Genomic DNA, 21,527 nt, shown 5'->3' on the forward strand with positions numbered 1-21,527 from the left:
ATCCAATAAATATCTAATGAATACTGATGCTATGTACTATGCTTGAAACTAGAAAATTTAAAAATGACACTGTCCCAATTCTCAAGAAGATTATAATTTGGTTGTGGAGTCCACCCCCCCACCCACCCACATATACCTCCCACACAGGATGATTGTAAGCATAAAAATAGTTAAGAAGGGCCATGGGAATTTAGAGAGATAAAAATACTGGAAAGGCTTCTTCGAGCAGATGGAAATATATCTTTTCTTCCAAAGCCCAATTCTCACTTCCTGTGCACGTTATTTTAATATTTGGATATTGAATTCAATATTCCCAAGCTTAATTATTGGTAACTCTTACTAAGGTTGATCTCAGAAATTCATTTATTAAATTCTCCACCCATTTAAAATTCCCAGTGAAATGCATAAATAAATTGTCAAAGTCGTGGAGAATTGGTATGTGTACTGGAAGCCAGGCAAAACTCCATTCATATGCCAAGAATTTTAAGGAATTTCCACTACACTGATTTAAAGAGACAGGATAGAGAGGTGGAACAAGCAAGAGTAAATGAGAAACTACAGGAGGCACTCAAAGTCTGTTTTCTCAATAAATGGGTAATACAAAGTCCCACCCCCACCCCCCAATAAAAGGTTCATGTGGAAAATAAGTAGTCAGGGGCTTCAGTGGACCTCTTCTAACATTCCGAAGCTTAAAGCAGGAGGGCTTCATGCAAAGGGGGAGGCCACGGGGTCAGCCCTGGGAGGTTCACAAGGTGCCAGGATCCCCCAAGCGCTATGGCTACTGCAGTGTTCAATCCTCATTTAAATTTCATGCAGTAAATTGGAAACATTTCTGTTACTGACTAGTAAGGGGGGACAGCTGTGCTGATGATAAAACAGAATGACTACTCAAACAGAGAAAGACATGTATCATATGATCTCACTGATATGAGGAATTCTTAATCGCAGGAAACAAACTGAGGGTTGCTGCAGTGGGGGGTGGGGTGGGAGGGATGGGGTGACTGGGTGATGGACACTGGGGAGGGTGTGTGCTCTGGTAAGCGCTGTGAATTGTGCAAGACTGTTGAATCTCAGATCTGTACCTCTGAAACAAATAATGCAATATATGTTAAAAAAAAAAAAAAAGAAGAAGGTAGCAGGAGGGGAAGAATGAAGCGGGGGAAATAGGAGGGGTAGACGAACCATGAGAGACGATGGACTCTGAAAAACAAACTGAGGGTTCTAGAGGGGAGGGTGGGGGGATGGGTTAGCCTGGTGGTGGGTATTGAGGAGGACACATTCTGCATGGAGCACTGGGTGTTGTGCACAAACAATGAATCATGGAACACTACATCTAAAACTAATGATGTAATGTATGGGGATTAACATAAGAATAAAATTAAAAAAAAAAAAAAAAACCAGAATGACTACTACTGCCACAAGAGAGAAAAAAGGAAAAAATACTAGTCCCTACGACAATGAAGCTTTAGCCATGTCTCCTCCAAAGGTAGCTCTTTAACCTCCTCCTGATACGTTACTGACCACCCAATGCAGCCAAGTGAAACAATGGAAATCCAAGCACGGGAACTCTCATTTCATTAAGTCTCTAACATTTCTTCAGAGAGGTTCATTGATCTCTAATAGAATCCACCAGCAACTTATAATTATAAACAAACATATTTCCTCTCATACTTCTAGAAGGAAAAGATAAATAGTATTTAGTATTTATGAAAATACTAGCAGATTGAAGAGTTCAAAGTAGCTAAATTAGCCAAGGAATCAAATGAATGACCTCCTATTGGAAAAAACATATCACAAGAAACATAAAAAATATATGAATATCTCTCTGTAATCTTTATAGTGAAAGAACATGATAACGATTAAAAATGAGTAAGAATAGAAAAATTACTTCAAATTAAAAGCACAACTGTCAAATTTTTAAAAATGTAATGGAGGCACCAAAAATCCAAATGGATATTAGAACAAATGGAATTCTTAAACTATGAGTAGATATGTTCAAAAACTTTTCCCAGAAATTAGAGAAAACATATTTTTTTTAAAGATTTTATTTATTTATATGCCAGAGAGAGAGAGAGGGAGAGTACAAGCAGGGGGAGTGGCAGGCAGAGGAAGTGGGACTCGATCCCAGGACCCTGAGATCATGACCTGAGTTGAAGGTAGACCCTTAACCATCTGAGCCACCCAGGTGCCCCGAGAACATATTTTTAAAATGAAATGACTTTTTAAAAAGACTTAAAGCATGGAGAAATTTCAGGAAATCACACACACACACACACACAAGATATAAATATATATTCAGGTTGTCAATTTCTTCCTGTTGATCTATAAAGAACTTCTCAAACTCAACACCCAAAAAACAAATAATCAAGTCAAAAAGTGGGCAGAAGAGATGAACAGACACTTCTCCGAAGAAGACATACAAATGGCTAACAGACACATGAAAAAATGCTCAACATCATTAGTCATCAGGGAAATTCAAATCAAAACCACATTGAGATACCACCTTACACCAGTTAAAATGGTTAAATTGGCAAGGCAAGAAACTACAAATGTAGGACAGGTTGTGGAGAAAGGGGAACCCTCTTACACTGTTGGTGGGAATGCAAGTTGGTACAGCCACTTTGGAAAACAGTGTGGAGGTTCTTCAAAAAATTAAAAATAGAGCTACCCTATGACCCAGCAATTGCATTACTGGGTATTTACCCCAAAGACACAGATGTAGTGAAAAGAAGGGCCATATGCACCCCAATGTTCATAGCAGCAATGTCCACAATAGCCAAACTGTGGAAGGAGCCGAGATGCCCTCCAATAGACGAATGGATAAAGAAGATGTGGTCCATATATACAGTGGAATAATACTCAGCCATCAGAAAGGATGAATACCCAACATGTGCATCAACATGGATGGAACTGGAGGAGATTATGCTAAGTGAAATAAGTCAAGCAGAGAAAGTCAATTATCATATGGTTTCACTTATTTGTGGAACATAAGGAATAGCATGGAGGACATTAGGAGAAGGAAGGGAAAAATGAAGGGGGGATATCAGATGGGGAGATGAACCATGAGACACTATGGACTCCGGGAAACAAACTGAGGGTTTTAGAGGGAAGGGGGGTGGGGGGATGGGTGAGCCCGGTGATGGGTATTAAGGAGGGCATGTATTGCATGGAGCACTGGGTGTTATACGCAAACAATGAATCATGGATTACTACATCAAAAACTAATGATGTACTGTATGGTGACATAACATAATAAAAAATTTTTTTAAAAAGACATAAATGTATACACATTTATGTATATATTACATAAACATATTAATATAAATATTAATATATTTACATTTATATTTCTTTATAAATTCAGAATAATGAATAACACAACTTCTAGAGTGGAATGCCTGGGTTCAGGGCCAGTTACTCTGTTTCATAACTCTTTGACAATGGGTAAGTTACTCATTGTTCTGAGTTTAAGTTTCCTTATATTATATGTATACCCACACACACACGAGCATTATATCTACAGCTACCTCTATATCTAGAACTGATTGTTTATCTATTTCTATGCACATAATAGTGCTTAAAACAGCAACAGAGTGCAACAGATATGTTAATATGTGTTTATTATATATGTATATTATGTGTTTATTATATATGTGTATTATATATACAGATAAAACATAACAACACACACACATATACACACACACACAAAACACAACACATAACACAATTACTTTACAAGCAAAGAATGAGAAGAAATAATTAAAGAAAAAATTAGAAGACAATCTCTCTGAATGAAGGAAAGATTTCAAACCAAAAGCAGTTAGGAAGTAGCAGTCTAATTAGAAAACAGTATACCTCCTCTTAGCATGGTGAAATTTGTAAATTCTATAATGTTAAAATTATCCTTAAAAAGAAATACTTACAAGCACCTAAACACAGAAAAATCAAAATAAAACAGGTTATCCTAAAATGGTGGGGCAAGAGGTGGGGATTGGCAGTAGCTTTACCTGTCATACCTACTATCAGAAGATAATGTTGCAATGGTTATAAAGAATGTGTGGAAAAGGTAGTTTGATATGTATTGAGTGAACCATATGTATTAATGAGTGAAGATGGTAAGCAAGGTGGAAAGCAAAATAGGGAAAAAAATGACAATAGTAGGAAAAGAGTTTAATATATATACGGAAGTTTCTGCTATGCATTTATTTAAATTTATGCTTATATGTAAGAATGTACTTAAAAACAAAATGATTTTTTTTTAAGATTTTATTTATTTATTTGAGAGAGAGAGAAAGAGCATGAGCATGAGCATGAGCAGGGGGAGGGGCAGAGGGAGAAGCAGATTCCCCACTGAGCAGGGAGCAGGATCATGACCTGAGCAAAGGCAGGTGCTTAAAGGATTGAGCCACCCACGCGCCCCCCTCAAACAGATTAAATACAAAAAAGAATCATAAAGAAATCATATAATAATGTATTTTGTCAATATGTTTTGTCATGATATATTATGAAGTAAGTAACAGATTATAAAACAGTGTATTACAAATATATATTATGCAGGTAAAATAAATGTTAGGGGAAAATATATCAATGCTTATCTTTGCAATCTAGAATTATGAATGGCTGCCATTTTCTCTTTCCTATTTTATGCATTACACATATTTTCTTCAGTAGACAAGAGAAAATTTTCTTTAAAAATTAATTGCTTTCAAAATATTAAGGAAAAGACTAAAGGGCACTATATAATTGGATCTTGTCCTGCATGGCATTTTCAACATCAGGAGCACTGATTTCTCTTTCAATATTTTTTTCTGCCAAATAAACTTCTACCTTTTTGTAAGGGACAAAATTCACAAGCCATGAGGGGGAATTTAGTTACCGCTTATTGCTAAATTATACAATCTAAACTGCCTCTTTGTTATATGAAACAATTTGGAAGAATACTGCAATATGTCACCACAATTATACTGGATGATGCAACATGTTCCAGAATTGTCTAGTAAAGAGTTATTTAAAGAGATAAAAGAGAGAAAGCCAGAGTGAGGTAAAAAGAAAAAAAAATCAACTGTAAAATCTAAAACCGTATAAAAAGTTGGGAGTTTATAAATACTCTTCAATCAAAATGACAATTAACAAATTTTCATTTACAATTATATTTAATCATAATCACTTACACAAAACTCTGTTATTTTTAAATTTCATCCAATTTTGAGATTTCTTTACTACAATATTTTCTTTACCTAGTCTACACACACACACACGGCACAACTATGTGACTTATCAATTCCTAAAACTTCACTGATTTCATTTATTGAATTATACTCTAACAAGACCAAGATGAACCGGATAAGGCTCCAGCCTCAAAAACCTCTCTTACTGACTGGAAATATTTGAATTATCCCTGAACTCAACTCACTAATATCTCACTTTATCATCGGATGATGAAACCTGTTTGCAATTTCACATTCTCCTTCTTATATATTTGTTCCTTTCTAGACTCATTGCCATGGTCCTGGTTCATATCTTTATCTCCAGAACTACTGAAATAGTTCTAAGTTACTCCTTATTTCCAACCCTATCTATTTTCATTAGTTTCTCCTGATCATCCGTCTACCCTATGGCTCAAATGAGTTCCAATTTCCTCTAGAATTAAAGTCCGTTTTTACAATGTATCTTTCAAGTTATTGAAAAAGAGAGTTGCAATCCCTTCTATTTTACCAACCTACCCCTCCCCACCATCCTACTCATAAAAATACTATCTCTAGCTAAATTAATCTACTCATCATTTTCTGAGCAAGCCATGTATTCATCTGTGTACTCTCTCCCACAATGTATTTCCACAGTAGAGTCTTTGCCTCGTGCAATTCATCCTTCTGACTTAAATCATGCAGTATTATGCAATACTAATCATTACATTTTTCCTGACCATCCTAGCTATAAGTCATAGAAATCACATAATTTAGAGCTGGAAGGGTCCTAAAAATTCCTCACCCAGTGATTCTAAACCAGCAGTTACTATACTTCTAAAGAGATGTGGTGGACCTAAAGGCGGACCCTCATAACATTTATAAGAACTCATTCTTCTTCAGTTCTTCTGTATGCAAAAAAAGTATGCCAGGATTCTCTTTCTGACTTTAAGTGCAGGATTAGGATTCTGCTTCTCCTCTTCCTGACTACACTTACATGTTTTTATTTTTTTAAATGTACTAAATTTTATTAATTTTCTTGCATTTTAGAATTATCCCAATTAAGGTTAAGAACAAATCTTTAAACTACAAATATAGACAGTTTAGACACTGCACTACTGTCCAATAATGGTAGCAACTAGCTATGTGTTGTTATTAAATTTCATTAAAATTAAAAATTCACTTCCTTAGTCTTAAGAGCCACAGTTCAAGGGCTCAATAGTCATATGTGACTAGTGGCTGCCAAACTGGATAATGTGGATATATTACTTTTGTTTAGTTAAAAAAATGTTTTAGAAGTCAGGAAGTTTTTATTGTATTTTGCTTTATTTTACTTTATTTCATTTTTTTTTTTTTTTCAGATACCTCCTTCAACATAAAACAATACTTTGGTCTCTAACTCAAACCTGTTCTCTTTGTCAGCACCCCATGCTCCAAATCTCTCCTGTTTCTCCTACCTCCCCGCTTTTTTAAAAATTGTGATATATTTAATTGACATATATAGTTTCAGGTATGTAACAAAATTATTCGGTATTTGTATACATTGCAAAATGATATACAATACAAAATGACATTGTCAAATGATCACAAGTCTAGTTAACATCCATCACTACACATAGTTACAAAAGTTTTATTTCTTGTGATTAGAACTTTTAAGATCTACTCTCTTAGCAGCTCTCAAATATACAATACGGTATTTTTTTTAAGGATTTTATTTATTTATTTGAGAGAGAGAGAGAGGAAGCACAAGCATGGGGAGAGGCAGAGGGAGAGAAAAAGGGAGAAGCAGACTCCCTGCTGAGCAGGGAGCCCGACGCGGGGCTGGAACCCAGGGACCCTGGATCATGACCTGAGCTGAAGGCAGACATTTAACTGACTGAGCCACGCAAGTGCCCATCACAATACAGTATTATTAACTATAATTGCCATGCTGCACAATACATCTTCATGACATTTATTGTTTAATTAGAAGTTTTGTACCTTCTGATCACCTTTACCCATTTTTAAAATCACAAAGATTCTACTGTTTGGTGGAAGAATTCCCCCAGACTCCCCATATTAAACCCAGGACTAACTGATGCTGCTTTTGAAGCATATCCCGTTTCTTAGTCCTCAAGAATTGTCATGGGGCCTGCACCTGTGAGCTAACAGGTAACAAAATCTGAGCTTTGAGACTCATGAACTCTTAAAGTGATCAAGTGGAATGGGGCCCATGTTTTTCCCACAAACCTTAAAAATGATATTCCTATTCCAAACTAGAGCAGTCATGTGGATGGGTTGAGAACAAGAAAGTCCTAACATCTCCCTTCCTCACCAAGAAAAGGATCTGAGACCACGTTTACCCCACTCTAGTAACAAGTCCCTGATGAAGTAGAGCCAATGTCAGATTAATATGGGTCACCTGGTGCCACTATGAAAGCCATTTTGGATACTGAAGGTCTCTAAATATGATAAAAATCAGAATTCTACAACCCGTAAAGAGAATGGAAATCTAACTACCCTAATTAGTCCCACAGAGATAGACTCTCTGGAAAACAGGTGTATGATACGAGACTAAGAAAAAAGGCCAGCCTTACATCAGTGCCAGCTGCACATGCTATCTCAGTGCATCAATACAGGTTATAACAACAAAGGCTATGTCTTCTACTGCTTGTTTGATGGACTTGGCATTAAACGGTAATCCATACAGCAAGCTCTACTGAGCTGGCTTGATTGCTGTACTCCTTTGATCCAGAGTGCTCTTTGTTCTTAAACAATCTCTCTAAGGAATCTATGGTTTCATCCCTATAGTCAGTGTTACCTCTTCCATTATTATCTCCGGGGTCTCCCTGCCCTTGTAATAGACTCACCCACAATGCTTGATTTTCTTTTTTTATTTGACAGCTTGTTCTAATTTCTACTGCAGTCCACTCTTTTGTATTTGTAAATCCATCCAAATCGTATTCCCAAGCTCCAATGCTTTAATCACTGAATGAAATCCTATTCCATATGGACTGTATATCAAAAACAAGTGTTAACATTTAAACTGATTCCTAGACTCCTTGATATCCTTCGTCCATATTAGGATTTCTTGGAATTTACAGCCTCTAGAATTACGACCATAGCAGTATGTCCCTGCATTTGGGCTAAGGCCATTCCATACCCCCATTTTGGCCCAATATGGCCAAATGGCCTATATGCTTCATGCACAGCTCAGCCCAAATTATAATACTTCCTTCCACTAATACAAATTCTACATCTCTCCCAAAGACCATTTCAAGTCTTTCTTTCTATGTGAAACCTTCTTTAACTGCACACAATCACTGTGGATTTCCTGCTCATCTGACCTCTTATAAAACCTGCATTTAGTTCCACACATTTATTATGTATGCTAATAATTCCCCCCAATTTCTTGAAGGCAGTGGCTCATTTACTCATTTATTCAGTCATCCAACTTTTATAAAAATGTATAAAAGTCACTTTCCCAGATGATAAAGGTACAATAGGTAAAGAGGTTTCTATTCCAAATCTTAAAGGGCCCACAATCTACAGAAGAGTACAGAGTAAGAATGCAAAATACACTTGATTGACTAACTCAGGTGATAACTACGGGAAGGAAGAAACTCTTCAATTGTTTATAATTATGATGTAAATAAAAGGCTCTGGATGGTAAAGAAGTGGTATTTAAAATCGCATTTTCAAGAAAGAACAAATTGAACTTCAGTGTTATCACAGGTATAAGAATCAGCCAGGTTGTTCTGAAGGGTGGATGGGTGCAGAGGCAGGGCTTAGAGTGAAACAGAAGTAGATAATGATTATATAGAGAAAGATGGCTTTGTTGCATGAGAAAGTGAAGTAGAGTCAGCAGAGGAAGAAGAAAAAAGTAGTATGCAGAATGAAAATAATCATGAAAAGAAGAAACTTTATTAATACATAAACATAGACAACCATGAAAACATTCATTGCCATTCACTTTGGGGGGAGGAGTTCAGTGACACAACAGCAGACAGAAACCATCATCTAGTTTCATGGATTAGGGCTCACCGGAAGTTGGAGGGGCTGTAAGGACTATAGAGAGTCCTATAGAGAAATTAATACAACCAACATTGATGAGTCAAAGTTCTTTTAAGGCAAAACAAATGTACACTCAAAGGGCACCCTAGGAACATTTTAACGTACTCTCCTATTTTAAAGTATGCAAGGAAAGAATCCATTTACAAATTGAGAATTCCTTAATTTTTTACCTTTTTGTAGATGAGTCCAATTACGGCCGTCTTAATTTTTGCTGAAGTGAGCATGTTAAAACGTTGGTATTGCTGAAGGATCAAGGTTTGCAGAAAGACTACAACAAAAAGTGCCAAAGCATAACCATAGCCACTCCATCCAAAATCTGGGCGATGTTCACAGAAAATGATCATTTGCCTGAACGTCATATAGAAATTGAGAAAGGGTAAGAAATGTTAAACATCTAAAGCAGTTAAATGCTTATGAAAGTTAAATGCTGTCAAAATGTTACACACACTCACATGTTTACCTGCTCTTTTTCTCTTCTTGCCAATTTGGCTTCTTCCCCCTGCCCCTTTATTTTTTATTTATTTATTTTTTTTAAGATTTTATTTATTTATTTGACAGAGTGACACAGCGAGAGAAGGAACACAAGCAAGGGGAGTGAGAGAGGGAGAAGCAGGCTCCCCGCTGAGCCCCAATGATGCAGGGCTCAATCCCAGGACCCTGGGAACATGACCTGAGCCAAAGGCAGACACTTAATGACTGACCCACCCAGTGCCCCCCCTTTATTTTTAATTCAATTATGATATAAAGTACATGGAATCAACAGTTACTTTCAGAGGCTTCTGAGTACACGGTTAATTTCTAGTTCTCACATGGTAATCTCACCAACTAACTGCTCTGGTCTAACTTCATCATACAAGTTGAGACACAAAGACCTTTAAAGCTTCTTTTTTATCATAATCATACATTTTGTTAAATATAGGGAAACATGACAGAACGTTAAGTAGTGAATCTCTCAGAATGGCACAGTTTTTTCAAAGAAAGACCTGAATTATATCTCACCTCTTATTACTTTTATCCGTATCCAGTTTCTCTCTACTCTATCTTCCCTTATTTTCTCCTAAGTTTGGCAATAGCATGGTCATGATGATCATGGTCAATGCTGGGTTACAGCTAGACAATGGGGATAGTTCTAATCATAGCTCTCTTGGTTGCTTATTGCCCTTCAACTGTAAACACTGGTTAAAATGCCTTATGTCATTGTTATTATTATATACATGCTCTCAACTTTTTTTAAACTGCATCTGTGTGACTAATAATAATACTAATGTAAAAAGTCTACATATACTCTACATCATGGTGAAAACAACTTGGATATATTCTCTCAGATACTACAGATTAATATGTCATTTATTTTGCAGGCTCAATTCCTGATTGGTTTAAGTAGTTCCTGTTATTTATTTTATAGGTAAAAAGTAAAATATTAGATGTTTTAGAAATGTACTTTTTTTTTTTACTCTGAGTTCTGGAAATGCAGAAATGTGCTTGTTATTGTAAACAGCCATTTTGAGTTAACTTAAGATTATAACCAGAAGGAAGCCACATGTAATTAGGTAAGACTATATCTAAATTTTTTTTAAGAACATTGACTTTAAAAACTCATTCTTTATGTGAGTTTATGTTTTTAAAGTTTACATTTTTTAAAAATAAAAAATTAATGTCTAAGCCTTGATCTATTTTATTTGCAGCTTGGACAACTTATGGGTAAAAAAATTAAAAGCAATTGTGTTTCCCAAATTGCTTTATAAACCAAGTACTTCAAGAGATTAACTTTATTGGAATTGTACTTTGGAATCAAATATATACCCGTGTTTCTAAAATTACTATTAAAACCTCTAGTCACTGAAAATTATTGAGAGCATTGTGTATTCTCAATGACAGTACTGAATTATACCACAGCCCACCTACATGAAATAACAGGAAATTCTGTATTTCTTAGTGGATCTCTATCAGATGCCTTCCACTGGGACACCAAATTATTTTTACAAGAGCAACTTACTAAATGTCTTCTCAGTCTATGAATTAAATTTCCTGAAAGAGGTGCACTATTCTTCTTATTGTGGCTATATCTACAAATTAGGCTTTTTTCCTTTCTCATAAAATCAAACAACTAAATGACTATCAACAGGTACCTTAGTGGTTCTACACATATAAATCTGGGAATATTAAAAATAATCTGTGATCAAGAAATGGTGAAGACCAGGGCGCCTGAGTGGCTCAGTTGGTTAAGCGACTGCCTTCGGCTCAGGTCATGATCCTGGAGTCCCTGGATCGAGTCCCACATAGGGCTCCCTGCTCAGCGGAGAGTCTGCTTCTCCCTCTCCCACTCCCCGTTTGTGTTCCCTCTCTCGCTGTGTCTTTCTCTGTCAAATAAATAAAATCTTAAAAAAAAAAAAAAAAAAAGAAATGGTGAAGACCATAAAACCAAAATCCTCATATCGTTTATGAACACTCATTGGTTTGACTAACATAATAATAAAATTCATAGAAAAGGGGAAAATGAGTAAGCATAAGAATCAACAAGAAACATTTCTTCTAATAGTATGTTAATGAAAGTATTATTTTTATATGTTTGATTACTACACATATGAGTCATGATAACACAACAATGTATTCTCATCCTTAAAGGTAGTAGTCTCTAGTAATTTCCCTTATCAAAAGGAAAAATATACATCTCAAAATTAGCTTATAAAATTAGCTCCCCCAGGCTCAGTTTATGATCATGTAAACTCATAAAATTCTTTATGTTTCAAGTTTTTATTTAAATTCTAACATTAAACCCATAAAATTATTTCTGATCCTTTAATCCTCAATGTGGAAATATTAAGGTTATTCAGCTACTCTAGAATCAGAATCTCTTGAAAAAGTGTGACTTTGGATAAGCCCATTTATTCAGTATTCCATTCAGGAAATGTATTTGAGTTCTATGTGCCAGGCTCTGTGCTAGGCAGTAAGGACACCGACACTGAGTAACATAGAATCTGTTACCATGAGGAGCTCATAGTTTAGGCAGGAAGAAAGATACATCAACCAACTGATTTCAATGCAATATTGACATTACTATTTTGCAGGTATGGTCAGGCTAGTCTGTTACAAAAGTGTGTCACAAAATTAGGGAGACCATTCCTTACCCCATAGACAAGGACTTAGTAATTATTTAGCACCCTGTAGACTGCAAATATTTGGAGACACTGAATTACCATGACCTATAGCTATTTTTAAAAAAAGTGGCCACAGTGAGATTCTGGAATGAGTTTTTTGAGCAGTAGACATTGAAAACTAGGAATCAGAGCATGACTAAAAATGGCTGGGTATCTCTTGCTACTCCTTCCACTCAGAAGTCAAACCTAACCATTCTAAGTCTCCTCCCCTTGGATCTGGGCTGATTTAGGGGCTTGCTTGACCAAAATAATGTTGCAGAAGTGACATTCTGGGGCTTCCAAGCCTAGATCATAAAAAGACTTGTCTGAGCCTCTTGGCATGTTCACTCTGAAAAAAATCCAGCTGCTATGTAAGAAGTTCAACTGCTCTGAGACTTCTGTGCTCAAGCTAACCATTTGGAGAGGCTTGGAGAGAGAGAGACAGACAGACAGACAGAGATGGATATCTGGCTATCTTAGCCCAGGCATGAATATGTAAGCTAAGTAGCCATTGTGGACATTCCAGCACCAGCACACATAAAAAAGAACCAAGATAACCCAGCTGACAGCCAAAACCAAGGCCCCAGGGCGCCTGGGTGGCTCAGTTGGTTAAGCGACTGCTTTCGGCTCAGGTCATGATCCTGGAGTCCCTGGATCGAGTCCCGCATCGGGCAACCTGCTCGGCAGGGAGCCTGCTTCTCCCTCTGACCCTCCCCCCTCTCATGTGCTCTCTGTCTCTCTCATTCTGTCTCAAATAAATAAAATCTTTAAAAAAAAACAAGGCCCCAAACATTCGTCTCTATTTGAACTTCTAGAGCTATTGCCTGCCGAGCTAATCAGCTAGGGCCCCCATCATGGTGAATCAAAGAAAATCCATCCCTCTCTGAAGTTCAGATCCATAAAATCATGCCTTGTTTCTGTAGCTTAGTGGTTATCATGTTTGCCTCATAGATTTTGGTGTGAACATAATAAAATGATCATTGTTTTATGCCACTAAACTTTGACAATCTTAATACTACAGCAACAGATCACCAGAAGAGGGCAGGAAAGGAAGATGCTGGTCAATACATTTCTGAGAGAGAGATTTCTGGCCACAGGTGAGAGAACTCTATGGCAACTCCTTAAAAATAGCTGTGATACACAAAGGTGAGAGGCAGAGGCAGGGGAAGAAGAGGTATGTTACCTTGTCTGTGGGGGGGTTTTAATCCAGAAGACATTTGGCTTATATTTCCACAGACAAGGGAGCCAAACAGACCTTGGAGTGAAAAATGACAGGAGCACATTTTCTGACAACAAAGGATCACCTTCTTGCCTTAGATTCCCTGACACCATGCTCTCTTGGTTTTCCTCTCTCTGCACTAAGCACTCCTTCTCACTGCCCTTTGGTGGATTTCCCTGTCTTCACTAACTCCACAAATTGGAATAGCTGGATTGTTTGTCTATAGATGTCTTTACTTCTCCTTATCCATGCTAAGGTGGTCTCATCCAGAAAAACAGTTTGTCATACCCAGTATAATTTGGAACAGTTCCTCAGTTTATTACCTCAGCCAATATTTTTGTTAACTCCAGGCTTATGTAGACAATTACTCACACAATCTTTTTGGATTGGCTAGATAGCTGTCAGGGATCCCCAAGGCCACTCCCTAGTTAAATGATTCATTAGAAGGACTTGTAACAGTCAGCATCTAGTCATACTAATGACTATGACTTATTATGTTGAAAGGATACCAAAAAAAAAAAAAAAAAAATCAACAAAGAGAAAAGATACATGGGTCCAGGAGAAAATAGACACAGGCTTCCAAAAGTCCTCTCTCAGTAGGGTCACACAAAACACACAAAAAAACCCTTGCATATAGATATTAAAGAAATATCAAGGAAATTCTTCAAACATTATGTCTCTATGTATATGTGTGTGTGTGTATATATATATGTATGCATTTATATTTATTTATATTTATATATTACTACCCTGGTTGATAAAGTTCAACTCCCAAAAGGCCACAGCTAAGAAAAATAGTAAGGGTATGTATCATTTCATTTTCTAAATATATATTCAAGACCGACTTCCTAGCTTTTAATCATAACTCTGGAATTTTCTAGCTATGTGAACTTAGGCAAATTACTTGAACCTCTTTTTCTGCATCGTGATAATGAGTGTAATAATATTTCCCGTCTCATAGGATTGTTGTAAAGATTAAATAAGATAATTCATATAAAGATTTTAGAACAGTGTTTAGTACATGGCTGACTTCAGTAAATATTGACTATATTACCATCATTCACATTTGTATTATAGCAAAGCTAACAGAATGTCCATATCCTACATAAAATTTGCAATAAGGACCTTCCCTACTCTTTTTTAGTACAACTTTGAGAGTTGAACACTTGCTTATCATTTACCTGTGGGGAGATTAAAAAAAAACAAAAAAAAAAAACTACAACTTACTTCATTATGAGTGGGCTAGTGAAGGACAAAATATCAGCAAACACTCTGAATAAAGCAACTTGAATCAGGACAAACTTAAAGGTGTTCCACAATGCATAGACCAGAGATGGTTTCCTGGCATGTGCCTCTTTATGAAAGGATGCCTACATAATGAAAGAAAATAAGAAACAGTGAGAAAATTGGACAGAGCTAATAGAGGTAAAAAATGAAATATATATATACACCAACCATAAAATTAGTACTGTACTCCAGAGATAATAAGGTCAGAAGGGATAAATTCAGTTAAACTTGAAAATATGACCTATATCATTGGAACTGTATGTCTTCAGATCACCTGGTATTATTTACACCACGTGGTATAAATGGGCAAGAGAAACAGTTCTATTTTATTTTGTGAATGCTGAAACTGTTTCATTAATGTAATTAATTAATATAAATACAATTTTATCTTCAAATTGTATTTTCTTTTTGGGAATTCTAAAGAGGATATATATGTGTGTATATATGATACTAGATAGATAAGGAGTAACCATCCCTGCTCCATAAGCTTTGCTCTTGGTCACCATGTTATTAGTTGGACCAACAGATATGAGGCCATGAGATATCGAACCCATCTTTGCCATGATAGTTGAGCAAAAGATACTGGTAAAAAGCCAAAGATAACATATCAACACATTGTTCCTGATATTAAAGGGAGGGGTTGCTGCATAATTTGATGACAGAAATTCGTTGCAATAACAACCAACTGTACTTATGAAAATGGCTTGTCATTGCACTATTTTAAGAACTTTCTAAATTTATAATAATATCATCTCATGTTTGGGAGAACCTCTTTCTAGTTTTAGGTAGTAATTAGGTACTTAGGTTTTAAGAATTAATTACCTTTACTTCTTGCCTCTCTTGATTCCTTAAAACTTCCTTCCTCCATTGTTTTTCAAAGATGGGACACACAATATAGGAAGAATCACTTTCATTTAGTTCAACAAGATCCTCTCTTTCCAAAGGTTTCTTATAGCCTAAAACAATTATTCTAAAAATGAAAGAGTAAGGTAAACAATTCAGCAAAACCAATAATCAAGTTAAAAATAATTTTGCATGCATTTATCTTATTCTTTGATTTATAAATTATTTTTTAAATCAGGATGCAATGACTAGATTGTAATGTGAAAAATCATACAACATATCCTGCAGTTCAACAATGTGCAATAATCACTTGTAGCTTTTAGAAGAATTACTTGGATTATTCAGTGAAACACTAACTTCCTTTACTCATCTCATATTGGAAGCACCTACTACTTTACCTCCCTTACTGAAATTTATATAGCTAACTTTCACAGTCAGGTGTTCACTTCAAAACCCCAACTCCTGGGGCGCCTGGGTGGCTCAGATGGTTAAGCATCTGCCTTCGGCTCAGGTCATGATCCTGGGGTCCTGGGACTGAGCCCCCTGTTGGGCTCCCTGCTCAGCGGGGAGCTTGCTTCTCCCTCTCCCGCTCCCCCTGCTTGTGTTCCCTCTCTCGCTGTGTCTCTCTCTGTCAAATAAATAAATAAAATCTTAAAAAAAAAAAAAAAAAAACTACAACTCCTCTGTCTTGTATCAGAGGAGAAATGGATCCAACCTCTGCATTTGCAACTTCTCCTATTCCACTGGGACATTATATACCCTTTGCCACTTCACTTTACAAATTGTCCAACTAGATGTGGAGTACCTGTCTCTGCCCCATAAACTTTAGCCTTGGCCATATGACCTACTTTGGCCAACAGAATATGAGCCAGTGTGACAGTGCTGTTTCTTAAGATGCCTTAAGAAGTACGGCAAGTTGGGGCGCCTGGGTGGCTCAGTCGTTAAGCGTCTGCCTTTGGCTCAGGTCATGATCCCAGGGTCCTGGGATCAAGCCCCTCATCGGGCTCCCTGCTCGGCAAAAGCCTGCTTCTCCCTCTCCCAGTCCCCCTGCTTGTGTTCCCTCTCTTGCTGTGTCTCTCTCTGTCAAATAAATAAATAAAATCTTAAAAAAAAAAAAAAAAAAAGAAGTATGGCAAGTTACTGCGCGTCTCAGTACTTCCACTCTCCCCCATTCAGTGAGTTTACCCCAAAGGACATTGTGAATAATTATGCAAAAACAATGGGTCTAAATCAGGACTGTCCCTGGCAAACTATGATTCATGGTCTAGTTACACAACAAATGTTGTGGCAGACAATAAATTATACTTACCTTACAGCCATCCTTCTGCCCCATCATCTTCTTACCACCAGGAATCTGATACTTATTCAGGTGAAAATCTCTCAAACTCAGGGTAAGTCCTTATCCCAGCCACAGAGTCATAACTTATAGATTGGTCTAAAGTAGTCCTGGTAATCTCAGTATCTTTTGCTAAGCATTAATAATTTAACTCAGTTACGGTTAGGGATACCTAAACACAAGTCTGCTGAGGAGAACTTTCTTTTTCAAAAGGAGGCACAAAACTTCAAGAGGAAAAAATGTTCTGCCTCCTTTTTCCTTTCCCCTTCTCCTTTCTGCCTGCACTGGAGGTATAATGCTCTGACATAGAGAAGCCAACTTTGCCACCATCGGCAAAATGCCAAATAATAAGGAAGGGAAGTGGAAAGAGAAAAATTCTGGGCCCCTTATAACATAGTTTACCCGCTTATTCCTAGCGTTCTGCCCAATAACAACAAAATAAATACCTATTTGTTTCAGCTGTTATTATTTGGCTACTCTGTTGCTTGATATGTTCCTTGATTTTTTTTTTTTCTTTTCAAATTTTTATTAAATTCTAGTTAGTTAATATATAGTGTAATATCTGTTTTTGGAGTAGAATTTAGTGATTAGTTATACTTACGTATAACACCCAGTGCTTATCATAACAAGTGACCTCTTTAATACCCATCACCCATTTAGCCCACTCCCCACCCACTTCCCTCCATCAACCCTCAGTTTGTTCTCTGGCAAGAGTCTCTTATGGTTTGCTTCTCTCTCTCTCTCTCTTTTTTCTTTCCCATATGTTTATCTGTTTTGTTTCTTAAATTCTACACATGAGTGAAATCATATGGTATGGTATTTGTTTTTCTCTGACTGACTTATTTCACTTAGTGAGGATGTGGAGAAAGGAGAACCCTCTTACACTGTTGGTGGGAATGCAAGCTGGTGCAGCCACTCTGGAAAACAGTATGGAGGTTTCTCAAAAAGTTGAAAATAGAACTACCCTAGGACCCAGCAATTGCATTACTAGGTATTTACCCAAAGGATATAAAAGCCAGCCAAGTTCCTAAGTGATGTAGTTCAGATATGCTCAGTTTATGAGCTTGGTGACAGGACTTGTTCAGGAAGAAATTAAACCCATGTTTAAACCCAGGCCTTTTGACTCAATAGTTTTTGTTCTTTCCATTATAAAGTACATTATTAGTCCAAGAGACCATAACAAAGTATTACACTACTCCACACTGGGACTGGTTTCATTGTCATTATTACTGAACAATCTCTATTGATTGACCCTGAGATGGATTTAAACCCTATGGTAACCAGAGTCTGCACTGGATTCAATTTCACTTTTATTATACTACATAATATCATATTACAATTCACATTTAACAAAAAGGTTTAAAAGTAGTAAGAAAGGACCTTCAATAATCATGTTTCTGTTGGCTCAAATACCCTGGACATTTTCCTGCAGTGCACTTTCAAAAACATATTAAGCAATAAACTACTTTTATGTCATATTAAGTCTTTCTATTCCATTCCACAAAATAAATATTCATTTTCTTTTTTTTTTTTTAAAGATTTTATTTATTTATTTGAGACAGAATGAGAGAGAGAGAGAGCACATGAGAGGGGGGAGGGTCAGAGGGAGAAGCAGGCTCCCTGCCAAGCAGGGAGCCCAATGCAGGACTCGATCCAGGGACTCCAGGATCATGACCTGAGCCGAAGGCAGTCGCTTAACCAACTGAGCCACCCAGGCGCCCATAAATATTCATTTTCAAAATAAGATTGCATTGATTTTCACAAAAGCATTTTTAATAACATTTACTGCCTCAGCATTTTGAGTTAGAACTGTGAAAAACTCAGCGGTTTTGGTTCATGGGGATAAGTGACCCCTGGCTTTCATGCTGAGTCTCCAAATAATGCAGCATCTAAAAGTGACACTTCAAATGAATTGATTGTGATGCCCGTGGTTCAGCTGTTTAACTACTGTGACTTGCCTTTTCCCAGGTGTGTGCTCCCTCCTCCTCTTTTTGCTCTCCCTTGGTAAATTTAAATACTCTCATCACCCTGGCTGGTCTTTCTATCACACATAAGCATCCAGGAAAAGAGGAAGGAGTGCTTCTTTTTAAAGCAAATGATGAGGCAGCTTTTTGGGAAGAACTGGGACCAAGAGCTGACTGTCCCAATAAGGGGAATGTAGCATGCACCAGGTCCCATAAACTTGTGGACTTGATTCCTAAGCATGCATCTTGTATTTTTTAGACTGATACTTCTTTTCAAAGGTCATTCAGTTAAATTAATTTGATCCTCGCAGCTCTCTAAAAGAGGTAGAGCAGTACTAATTTCCCATTATTACAGGTGGTTAAACACCAAGAACTCCAGAGACTGGTCAGTTTTTTAAATGTGACATAAACCAAGGCTAACTTAACCAAAGGCAGACAATGCCGTTAAGTGTAATATTCCACTCTGCTTTCAATTTTGTGATCTTAGAGAGAATTTTGAGTATATTTGATACTGACATTAACAAGTGTGAGTAAAGATCTCATCCAACTGATCTTAAGAGCAGCAAACCAGTAGCAGTTCGCTAGGAAGATGAGATGAAATATAAATTTTGTAGATGAGTAACATTGGAAAACAGATATATAGTTGCATCATCAATTTCATTACTGTTAATCACTTTTTAAAACATTTCTGGAAAGGGGTGACTGTGTTATGGGAAAAGGCAAAGGGTCAGTCTATCCAAAACTTACAAGATACGACATAGGTAATATATGTTTTATTAATATGTGAGGAAAGGGAGGACAGACTGAATAGTGTATCCCTGGTTAAAACAGTGATTCAACTGTGACCTCTAAAAACTTTAACTAGGGGCGCCTGGGTGGCTCAGTCGTTAAGCATCTGCCTTTGGCTCAGGTCATGATCCCAGGGTCCTGGGATTGAGCTCCGTGTTGGCGGGAAGCCTGCTTCTCCCTCTCCCACTCCCCCTGTTTGTGTTCCCTCTCTCGCTGTGTCTCTCTGTCAAAAAAATAAATAAAATCTTAAAAAAAAAAAAAAAAACTTTAACTAGATTTTCCCATGTATGTCAAGGGGATTATTCTATGACAATGATTATTATACACTGATGACAGATTATATTTGCTAATAAAGGCTTCATAATTATTTGATCATCAAAACTATCTAGACAGTTCCTGCCTTAGGAATTAAGGATCATAAGCATATAATTCCCTGATTATTTGTATCATCTGAGCACATTTTAATTGGATTATTCATATAATTATGGGAGCTTGAATTTGGCCTAGGAAATAATTTCTGACTTTATTCTGTAACTCAAAGAAAAGATCTGAGAACACAATTAACCACTGTCTTCAAAGAGACATTCTCTTAAACAATAGCTATATTTTAGCTGCAAATGTTTAATTACCAGATAAGAAATCAAATTAGATTCATGCCAGTGACAGCTCCAGATAGCAGCATGCTATAAAAATATTTCCTATCTAGTTCTGAGATGTTAAATCTAAACAGAAAATAAATGTGATAGTCAACAATTACAGCTTATTGGTTTGTTCAAGACATTGAGTTGTTATATTTTAAAATTTGCTAAGCCTTATCTTGCTTATTAAATTTAATTTCAGCTCATATTTTAGGCCTCCTAAAATGGTGTTTGTAATATTTAAAATAAATGCATATAGTCTTTATAGTCTGATAAAGTTTTAAAAGTTCATTTCCTTAAAATTAATTTTATTTGCATTATTTAAATTCTATGATATCCTGTGACTTAAAAATGATAGTCTGAAATTTTTAAAGCCAGAATAGACATCACTCTTCCTCTCAACACATGAATGAAATATAACTCAGGTTTGGAAAATATATTTATACATATACAAATTTGAAAAATCAAGATCATTAAATGTAAATAGCCCACATTTACATAATTCCTATTTAATCATTCTTTTTTCTAGTGTGTAACTTAATGTAGCATATTGATGTAAAATTTTTGCCATCCTCTTTAAGTGATTCTTAGATTTGTGTTAACTTGAAATTCTTACAACTTAATGCAATTTATTTGCTTCTGCCCAATTATTTGCTCAGCAAGTATATCAGTTTTCTACTTAAACTGCTTTCATAAAAATCACCAATGACCTTTACATTGCCAAATTCAATGAAGAATACTCAGTTCTTTTTTTAATCTACCCCTTTTCAGTATTTGGTGCTATTGACCACCTTATTTTCCTCCTTTTTTGACAGTTTCCTTAGCTTTCAAACACACTCTTTCCTTGGTTTGTCTCCTACATTCGGAATGCCTTTCCTTAGCTTCCTTGGTAGATGACCCCTCCTTTCACCATTTAATACTGAGGATTCTCAATGTTCTGTTTGCTCATCCCGTTCAATAGGCTCTCCCTTCTGGATGATCTCATTCATACTCATGGCTTCAACGACTGACATACAGTCAATGACTCCCAAATCCGTATCAATAGATCAAAAGCCTATATATCCAAACACCTATT

The 21,527-nt window shown here is 36.5% G+C and overlaps 1 protein-coding gene across 9 annotated transcripts in view; it reads right to left on the reverse strand.

Moving 5' to 3' along the window:
* LOC123834573 (multidrug resistance-associated protein 1-like) overlaps positions 1-21,527 on the reverse strand; it is a 93,576-nt gene that overhangs the window by 63,754 nt on the left and 8,295 nt on the right. For 8 of the 9 annotated variants that reach the window (XR_010407937.1, XM_064580146.1, XM_064580147.1 and 5 more), the window contains exons 3-5: positions 15,705-15,852; positions 14,823-14,965; positions 9,410-9,587 (exon numbers count right to left, since the gene is read on the reverse strand). Coding sequence is in view for 8 of the 9 variants with exons in the window: in XM_064580146.1 (XP_064436216.1) it covers positions 9,410-9,587; positions 14,823-14,965; positions 15,705-15,852 (469 nt within the window). In the remaining variant the exon portion in view is untranslated. Of the gene's footprint in view, positions 1-9,409; positions 9,588-14,822; positions 14,966-15,704; positions 15,853-17,034; positions 17,660-21,527 lie in introns of those variants that run through there. The other variant, XM_064580138.1, reaches the window with a different exon arrangement.

The sequence above is a fragment of the Mirounga angustirostris genome, unplaced genomic scaffold (assembly GCF_029215605.1).
Source record: "Mirounga angustirostris isolate CCGP_5_RB_7025 unplaced genomic scaffold, mMirAng1.0.hap1 SCAF_1, whole genome shotgun sequence".
Classification (NCBI taxonomy): Eukaryota; Metazoa; Chordata; class Mammalia; order Carnivora; family Phocidae; genus Mirounga; species Mirounga angustirostris.